We start from the raw sequence: 10,552 nt of genomic DNA on the forward strand, positions 1-10,552 counted from the left end.
GCTTTACTTGTTGAAGACAGTTCTGGCTGTGGGCTGAACTTCAACAGAGGGTATAAGTAGAATACAACAACGGGGCTCTCTCGTAGCTCAGTCGGTAAAGAATCTACCTGCAATAATGCAGGAGACCTGGGTTCAATTCCTGGGTCTGGAAGATCCCCTGGAGAAGGAAATAGCAACCCACTCCAATATTCTTGCCTGGAGAATTCTTGCCGTGGACAGAGGAGCCTGGCAAGCTACAGTCCAAGGGGTCTCAAGAGTTGGACACAACTTAGTGACTAAACCACCAACCACCAACACCTAAAACAATCACTTTTCCCCCTACCCTCGTTGATTATGTAAGAGAGATATCAGTTTTTTCCAAAAGATAAATTGGATACCAGCTTGAGGTTCAAGAAGTCCGAGTTTTCATTCCATCATTTCTCATTCTTCATACTCCTGGATAATAAAGATGCTCTATTCCCAGCCATTTTCTCTGCATAATCATCAGGTGAATGGTTCAGTATTATCTAGCCTTTCCATTTTCCTCTCCTAAATATCTCCCCTCACAGATAATCCTAGGTTCTCTGTCTGTCTTAAAGAGAATATAATATGAACTCTACCAGCTTCTGGGAGAGCTGAGAATATGCTGCCTGCCAGACTGTTTGCCTATAGACTGGAGATGGAGGCCTGTTTTTAGGAAAAACTATGGCTATTGTGGGGAGGTAGAAGGTGGCCATGGAATATAAAGTTTGATTCATGGGCATTGAGTTCAGGGTTTTTCTTTGTTTAGAGTAAAAAGGAATTGGAGGAGGAAGTGAAGCAGCTGCTGATATCAGGGCTGTGATTTGCAGCCACAAGCAAAATTTCCAGTGCAGTGTACAGGAAGTCTGAACCAACGTGCTTATCCCAGATAGCACAGTAGTATATGCCGGAATCACTTGCTTGCAGATTTAGGATTGCAAATGTATACCTCCTCCCTGTGCCCTTATAGACATGGTATTTTGTTCCACTGATTCCTGATTCAAGCACAGCCTTTGAGTTGTAGCTGTCGTAGTATAAAAGGCGTCGGGGGGCCGTCCCCTCCTCATGTTTGTACAAGTGGATATAGGTGGCCCCTTGTGTAAGATCACAAGGGAACGAAGCAGTCTCCCCAGTATTACTAGTGATTAACATCAAGTCGGAAGATACCTGCATGACTGCAATGGGAAAAGCAACAAAAAATAATGAAGAGGAAGCATTAATTTCTTAGTATGACCCTCTTCCCCACAATCCACCACCCCACCCTCCAACATTGCCACAAAATACAGAAAAATTCCAGGAGCATCCAGGCAGCACACTTACCGGGAGCCAGGACAACCAGAAGCAGTGCTGGGGCCTGCATCCTGCCCCAGCAGTGAGCTAGACTGGGATTCTGAGCAGATGTGACAGGCAGAGAAGTCAGGGAGGATCTCTCTTAAAGACCACCAGGCTCATCCCAGAGTGGGTGGGTGCTGGGGGAGGCCTGGGGAGGAGCCTCACCTCTCTGCACCAACCCTTTCTTGAGGGCCCCCCTGTGGCAGGCTGAGAGCTGCCATCTCCCTCACAGGAGAGGAGAGGCCTGAGCACTGAGAACTCAGAATTGAAAGCAGATGGATCAAATGCGAACTGAGGGGAGGAGAGCCATGGACCAAGCTTGCCTGTTGCCTGGTGGAGTGAGCAGTCCTAAGTGAGCAGTTCAGCATTTCAGTATTTATGCTGCTGCCACAATCTTGTCCGGTGACATCTTTATATTCCTTCCCTGAACTACCTTTCCTTTTACCCCTGTAAGCAAACTCGGAGGCAACAACCAGAGAATCCAATAAGAACTGAACCTGCTTTATTATAAGAAAGTAAGATTGATTATGTCGGTCTACATTTGACTGTCTTTAAAATTAAATGGATGTGTGTTCATGTGTGTGCATGTGTTATAAATCAATTGGAGAGAGGATTCATGTTCATCCTCAAGTAAAAGGCTGCCTCATACAGAGTGTCCAGATTTCATGAAAAAATAAGGAGCTTCACAATAGTTGGAACAAACTAAAAACATATATTTTTTCTGAAATCCAGGGACATGCAAATCAGAACTACAATGAGATATCACCTCACCCATGTCAGAATGGCTATTATTGACAAGGCTAGAAATAACGTGTTGAAGATGGGCAGAAAATAGAACCCTTGTGCACTGTTGTGGGGATGTAAATTGGTGTAGTCGCTATGAAAAACGGTATGGAGTTTCCTCAAAAGGTTAAAAATGAAACTACCACATGATCCAGCAATTCCACTTCTGAGTGTTTATCCATAGAAAACAAAAACACTAAGAGATGCCTGCACCCATATGTTCACTGTTTAGAACAGCCAAGGCACGGAAACAAGCCAAGTGCCCATCAACAGAAGAATAAAGTACCTGTGGTGTGTGTGTGTATATATACATATATATGTGCATACAATAATGTGGAAACAGTGTCAGACTTTATTTTTGGGGGCTCCAAAATCACTGCAGATGGTGACTGCAGCCATGAAATTAAAAGACGCTTACTCCTTGGAAGGAAAGTTATGACCAACCTAGATAGCATATTCAAAAGCAGAGACATAAGTTTGCCAACAAAGGTCTGTCTAGTCAAGGCTATAGTTTTTCCTGTGGTCATGTGTGGATGTGAGAGTTGGACTGTGAAGAAGGCTGAGCGCTGAAGAATTGATGCTTTTGAACTGTGGTGTTGGAGAAGACTCTTGAGAGTCCCTTGGACTACAAGGAGATCCAACCAGTCCATTCTGAAGGAGATCAGCCCTGGGATTTCTTTGGAAGGAATGATGCTAACGTTGAAACTCCAATACTTTGGCCACCTCATGCGAAGAGTTGACTCATTGGAAAAGACTCTGATGCTGGGAGGGATTGGGGGCAGGAGGAGAAGGGGACGACAGAGAATGACATGGCTGGATGGCATCACTGCCTCGATGGACGTGAGTCTGAGTGAATTCCTGGAGTTTGTGATGGACAGGGAGGCCTGGCGTGCTGCGATTGATGGGGTCGCAAAGAGTCGGACACGACTGAGCGACTGAACTGAACTCAACTGATGTGCATATAATACCATTATGTGGCCACTAATTATGTCATGGGTTTAGACAGCTCTCCCGCCTGCTGTACAGCTCTACTCTTGACCAGTTCTTTCTCTACCATTCTGTTTCTCTACCTCCCTCTGTTAGTCCATCTCTGTGCACAGATCTTCTCGATTTCCGATTGCTACCCCACACCTTTCTTTCCAGCTCTGACTTTCTTCCCTCTCTTTCTCTTTATCTCTCCTCTGTTTTACAATTTCCTTCCTCATCTTTATTTCTGTCACTTTCTGTCTCTCTTCTCGCCCACCTCTACCACCTGTCTTTCCTTTTCTAGCTCTCTATTTATATTTCTTATTGATTTGACTTCTCTCTCTCTCCCTCTCCATTTTCTCTCATGATCATCCTAACTACTTTAAATTTTCTGTGATTCCAACATCTGCGATATCTGAGGATTGGCATCTGGTAACTGACGATTCTGTTACCATGTTGTGATGTTCCTGGTTTCTATAAGGTAAGGACTTTGGGATGATATCCTGCGCATTTGGAATATCATGTTATGGACTTCAGGCAGTGTTTAATACTGTGGAGTGTGCTGAGTTTTTTGTCAGCCGGGCATTGGCCCAGTTGTGGAATGCTCTCGCCGGGCAGGTGCAGATGGTGCAATTTTCAGACTTTGCAGTGCTATTCACACCGCATTGTGTGTACCACCCCGAGTGGTTTCAAATCAAAATTTAAAGAATATGGTTGTGATTACATAGCCATATTTTTATAATGTGGATTTTTAAAACATTTTCCTTAAAGGTATGCATCGGTGAAGAATGAAAACTACATCAGAGTCCCACATTTCTGAATAAGGATGACAGTTCATTTTTGTTTATTGTAGCCAGAGTGTCTCCATGTCAGGCAGGATTTAATGACAAACCCTAACTTCTGAGGGCGCCAAGGTCAGCAGTCCCGGGAGGTAGTACTGCCCTTGTCCCCACTGGCAGGGAAGACTGAGGGTGAGTGACTGGTCCAGGGTCCCACAGCTGGCAGGGGCAGGGCCAGGACTCAGGCGCCCCGTCTGTACCAGCATCCACCCTGGTCCGCACAGGACGGTCGTCTCTGGAGTGTGTTGGAGCTTCTGCGATGACAGGTGTGGTCCAGTCACAGCAGTCGGGCTCCACGTGCCTCCAGGTCAGGGCACATTGTTCAGTCCCTTCAAATCATCAAAGGAAACATTTCAACCTCACAAATATGAGCGAATAAACAGTCAGTTGTAAAAGCTGTATTTCTGCTTAATTATTTAACCACAGAAGGAAAAGAGTAGATCTTAAAACTTCATCTCATAAGAAACAAAGATTGTGTATCTACATTCAGTGAGGGATGTTGGTTTGGTGTGGTGACCATTTCAAAATATGTACAAATATTGAATCGTTGTGTTGTGTAACTGAGCCTAATGTAATATTTTATGCCAATTTTATTTTTTAAAATACATTTGTTTAAAAAAAGAAAGGAAAAGTAGTGACTGAATGGAGTAGTTGGGGGCACTGGTAGGGACAGACAGATGGCAGAGGCAGCCATAGTCGTGGCAAACAGAGGCCCTGCCTGTATCAATGTATCCAACACGCTTCGTCCTCTTTTCCACAGCAGTGTTCAGACATAAAGCAAAATGTGGGTGTGTGAATAGTAGATCCTTTTCTAAAATACTTTATAATACATTCTTGAGTGACCTCAAGCATGGTCTGTTCAGTGTCACAGCTCATGTTTGTCACATAAGCTCGTGTTTGGTACATAAGCTTTGTTATAAGAACACAGAGTAAAAATGTAGCTTTTTGCCCTTTCATGTTACACCTCAAATATTTGATGTGTTCTGTCTTTTTCTGCAGGAAAAGACCCTTCATTGAAAGTCATCAGATGGGTCTCCTTTTTTGAAAGTTGAAATGAAGACACCTACTGCTGATGTTATTGAATGGCTAATAAAGAATTTATTTATTGTGTTATCTCACAGACATGGTATCATATTCCCAAACATTAAAGTGTTGCCTGCCCATGGATCATACGATAGTGTCATGAAGTGAAGTGAAAGTCATTTGGTCATGTTGAACTCTTTGCAACCCCATGGACTGTAGCCTGACAGGCTCCTCTGTCCATGGAATTTTCCAGGCAAAATATTGGAGTGGATGGCCATTGCCTTCTCCAGAGAATCTTCCCAACCCAGGGATAGAACCCAGGTCTCTCTCATTGCAGGTGGATTCTTCCATTTGAGCCACCAGGGAGATCTTGGACTCCCTATATTCAGTGAGACTGAGTCTGATCTCTTAATGAAGAGTTACAGAAAAGTCTTGTGCTGTCTTTCTAATCAAAAGACCTCTTAATATATTGGAATGGCATTACATTGTAAGCAAAATCTCTATTTTGATTTGCAGAATGGAATTTTTGTTTCATGTCTCAGATTTCTTTAGTATTTTTTCAACATCCTACATTTCTCTTCTATTTATTAGCTCATGAACATGCAATATATGTACAATTGTAAAAAGTAATAAAACTGAATATATCAAAATGATTAGCTTTATTTTTCTTGTTTTACATTATGCATTTGGCCTAAAGTATTAGAATTACAACAGGAAGACAAGATAGATTGTGAATACATATAAAAAATACCATTTTGTATTATGTATCATGAAATAATCACTTTCTCTTGACATATCGCCTAAAATAGTCTGAGTAATCTTATTTTGAACCAACTCTATGAAATCATTCTCCCTTGTGTTTAGCTAGTTTGAATTAAAATGAACTCAATTATATTATGAGTTGTTTTGTTAAACAGGAACATTAAACTCAATGCTTCATAGGAAGACAGTGTTAACTGTCAGTTTCCTTTCATTATTCATTGTCATTCAAGAAAAATCCAACTGTGTGTGATGGAAATGGTGCTGGTTTGGGTGGAAACTGGCCACCCAAATCTAATCGGCTCCATCTGTGCTTGGTCTAAGAATGGACCATAGAATAGAGGTAAGCTGGAGACTCCCTGGGAGCCTGGGGCCTCACCAGGGGAGCTTCTTATATGGAAAGAGGTGGAGAGGGAGCTCCAGAGTCCAGCCATGGACTAAAACCTCAAGACTTCAGTGGTGTCATCACAATGAGAATATCCTGTGTCAGGAGTGGACCCATGTCTACACCATGACCATAGCTGGGGCCTGAGTTGGAGATCAGTGTGTGACTTTAATCTGAGAAGAAGCTCTCCCCTGATGCTCAGGCTGGACGAGAAGGCTGTGTGTGGCCAGTCCTCCTAGGAGGGCAAAGACCCCAGATGTTGGCTCTCAGATTTTCCTTTAAAAGGATCCATTAGAGAAAATAGGAAAAATATACAATCATTTATTTTTATCTCTCGTACTATGAATTGAACATTATTTTATGCCTATGCCTTTTATAGAAATACACAGACACACATAGAAATGAGGGTCATACCTGTTAATATAGTTACCTAATAGAAAATATGGTTAAACAAGAGACAAGAGGACTCAGGATGTGACTTGAATGTGCGAGAGGTCAGACTGTGCAAGCTGAAGCCTTGACCTTAGTCATGGGGCCCTGCTTCCCTCTGGGGCTGAATGGATGGAGTGTAGGGCATGGACTCCTACTCTGGACCTGCTGGGTTGTGGGGGACAGCTGCTCTTCATGCTCACGTTGCTGAGCTACCCTCTGCTATTCACTCATCACACTGTCATCTGATGTCAGTGCTCCTAGTAAGCCTTGCTTGGGTTGACTCTGAAGTCATTTTGTCCTTTTGGGGGGACTTAGATGTCTCAGTATATGAGATTCCATTGCACAGATGAGGTTAGGACCTCCATATCTCTGTTCTTATGAGGAAGAAAGCATCTCACATCTGTCCACACAGCTTGGTTCAGGGATCGGGTCTTGGGTCACCCCATCTGCACTGAGAAAATGAATCAAGATGTCCCAGCCTCAGTAAGTCACAGATGATGGAAGACCACCGGTGACTGGTGGAACGTCAGGGATGACCTTAGTGCTGCAAGGAGTCGTGTCTGCTCTTTCCTTCAGGGTCATGAGCATGGTTGAAGGTGCAGCATCTGACATCCCGGGTGTAAGTATCCCAACTCATCTAGGAGCTCATTGGAGGAACTGTATACAGAAACAATGGGGAATCCAGATCACAAAGCCTAGAGTATGTGTGATAACAATCGCGTGCCTGTGCAGAAGGACCTTTTCTTCCGTTAGCTGTGACCCTTTGAAAGTGAACAAAGTAAGTTGTGGTTTAATTGTGCTTATTTTCTTGTGACATCCCAGCTACCCCTTGCACAAACCCAAACAGTAGAGGCTAGTTTGAGCATTTTCCAAGAATCAACCACATTTGACAGAGCAGGTGAACAAAGAAGCCTGAAAGAGTGAAACCCCATCAGCCGCACCAGCGCCCTCCTGCTGCCACTCAGGCTGTCCCCCCACCTCCCGCCCTCCCTGCTCTGCACCTAGCAGGCCAGGGCAGCCCAGAGCGAGAGGGGCAGGAAGTTGCTGAGAAGCTGGAAACCACAGCAGACACTGCCCTTGGGGCCCTGGTGGGGAAATCAGCTGCACTAAATTTTCAGCGATTTGCAAGTTTACCCTCTCACCTTCTATGCTTAATACACTGTTCCTTCCCAATGAAGAAATAGTTTCAAATCTCTAAGACGAGGGCGGTGTGTTTTGTCTAGAGAAGTCTGATGAAATTCATGAGAACCAAGGAGCTGACCTAGATTAGATTTCATCTATCTTGTGGCTGGTTGTTTATTTATTTTCAGATGGAGACCTCCTTTTGGTTTCACATGAATTTGTTTCACACACACTGAAGCTGAGTGTAAACAGACAAGCAAAAAGCCTTCCCAGTCGTAAATGAGACATTGTTGTAATTCTAGTACGTAAAATTTTCCGTTAAAAGGATATATTAGAGAAAATTGGAAAAATATGCCATCACTTATTTTTTCTCCCTTGTCCTGTAAATTGAACATTTTTTTATGTCTTTGCCTTTTTTAGAAATACACAGACACACCTAGAAATGTTGTACACGTAGACATACATAGTGCTGTACTTGTTCGTATCGTTTCCTAGGAGAAAATATGGTTAAAGGACATGAACATTATTTCATAGAAAAGAAAATTTAATAGACTTAAATATGTGAAAAATGCTTATGCTCACTCATAATAAAAGAAAAGCAAATTAAAATAGCAAACATATACTACTGTTTACTCATCCAATTAGCAAAATCCTGACATTTCACAGCACCCTCCTGGCATTCATATACCTCTGGTACAAATGCAAAATGGTGATATCTCCACTGGCCATATCTATTAAAATGACCAATACACACAGTCTTAATGACATAAAACACTATTAGAATTTTAGCATTTTAAAAGTGTAGAAAAATGTGTAAATAAAACAGTAGTGTATTATGAGGAAATGATTTTATAAGCTATTGTACATTCACCAGCAAAATATGATCTAGCAGTCTAAGCATGTCTACATTTACAGTAAAGGAGCTCTCAGTGGAGAGAAGTACAAAACAATATATTCTGTATGCCACCTTTGAGCATAAAGAGGGAAATTAGAATATTACACTTGCATATATTTATTTATATGTACACTCATATTTACTATAAAGGATGCAGAGAAAACAAAATCATGACTTGAAAGAGGAGGAGAAGTAGAGACTAATGCATTTTTTTAGAGGGTTTTGATTGATTTTCGATCCATGCAAAGATATTATCTGACAATTTTAGAAGGTCCCTGAAATGCAGATTATTTTTTCAATGACACTTCCTGACCAAGGTTCCATTTCTTTAAATAACTATATTTTTTGAAGACGCATAGTAGTCTGTCATAGGACATTGTTTACTTCTCGGTTTCTTCTTGGTGATTATGGTTCATTGGGGGCTGCAGTAAGTGGTGCTGCAGTGAATGAACATCTGGGCACATAAATCTTAGTACATACATTTTGTTTCCTTAGGAACCTGATGAGTGAATGGTAAGATAACTTTCCGTGTAAAGCATGTGGTAGCTTGTGTAATGAACTCTGTGATCGTTCCTTGGTGCCTGAGATCTGAGCTGGCAGTGCTGAAACTATTTCAGTCACTTGATGCCTCAACCCCTGGCTGCACGTTAGAATTACCGAAGGAGCATTTTTAAAGTCTGATACCTGGGCTATGATGAAGGCTGTAACTTTTCTCTTATACAGTTATGTATTTATCTGTTTACTATGTCTATGTATTATTTACTTATCTATCACTGTAATCATTTATTTACAGCTATAATAAGAGAGCCACTGGTATAATGAAACAGCAGCAGGATTTCTGTCAGGTGGACTTGGCCCGTGAAGACTCTGGCACTGCTCTGTGTTTAATTTGGGCATATTTCATAGACTCTCTGGGACCTCCTCTTCTTATCAGCGAACTGGAGATACTAGGTGACAAAATACAGGCTTGGCGATCAGAGAGACCCAGCTCTAAAATGGCTGTGACGAGCACATACCTCCACGTTTTCAACTGTAAACTGTGAACTATAACTGTACCTCCCTCCAAAGGGCTCTAAGAGGGTTAAAAAAACTACCTAGTGAAGAGTAGAAACTGAGTCCCTGCTCTATCCATATCTAACCTGTCTGCAGGGGAAATGAGATTAGAGATGGCTTTCAGGGCTTATGGGTATGTGTGGAATCTACTGTTTCTCCAGCAGAGGTACCAACAGTAGAAGCTATAACGCTGTTGAGAACTTGCACGGACCGAGCATGGTTAACTCATCAATTCCACATGCTCCAGGAGATAGGGTGCTGCAACTTTATTACACGGATGAGGAAATGATAGCACAGAGAGTTCCAATAGTTGCCTGAAGTCACACAGATGCTAATAGAGACCCAGGGTTTAAATCCAAGCCCACGAGGGTCAGAGTCTACATGCTTTGCCCTCCACTCGCTGCCCCTCTGGTGTTGGTGCAGTTCTCATGGGATTAATGTCAAGAGCAGGTGGCAGTGCCTGTGAGACACTAGTACAGAGCTGAGCACACCCAGTGTAAGTCATGCTGGGTATCACACTGTCACCACAGGAGCATCCCAAACCAATGGGTCTGAGTCTGATGACTCTGGAAGAAAAGGAACGTGGGCACCTTTGTTTGGCGGTAGTTTCACTTGGAGCCAGTGCTCCAAAGAAGCACCGTAACTACCATCTCAGGGAAAGACCTGGACATGTGGTGTGGACTTCATCACGATCAGTGCTGAATCTGACGGCTCGGCTGCCATGCTGCTTCTTACCTTGGTTAGATTTCATGAAATTAAAGTACAGACACAAAGGGGACTTCTGAGCATTTTTAAATTTTTTGCGCCTATTATGAAAATCAATGATTTGAAAAAATGTTATGCAATAATGACATCATAGATAAACACACATATGAACTGAGATATCTTAAACCCACCAAGAAAGTAAAGAGTTTCTGGGACAATAGAGGATGAAGGAAAGTTGACCTCTTTGTAGCAACCCCC

At 42.6% G+C, this 10,552-nt stretch overlaps 1 gene segment (V, D, J or C); it reads right to left on the bottom strand.

Moving 5' to 3' along the window:
* Nucleotides 1-631: 631 nt before the first annotated feature.
* On the bottom strand, nucleotides 632-1,461 carry LOC133246078 (T cell receptor gamma variable 8-like). The segment is given in 2 exon segments: nucleotides 632-1,175; nucleotides 1,321-1,461. Coding segments are annotated over 2 exon segments (450 nt in total).
* Between the last annotated feature and the right edge of the window lie 9,091 nt (nucleotides 1,462-10,552).

Source organism: Bos javanicus, chromosome 4 (genome assembly GCF_032452875.1).
Source record: "Bos javanicus breed banteng chromosome 4, ARS-OSU_banteng_1.0, whole genome shotgun sequence".
Taxonomy (NCBI): Eukaryota; Metazoa; Chordata; class Mammalia; order Artiodactyla; family Bovidae; genus Bos; species Bos javanicus.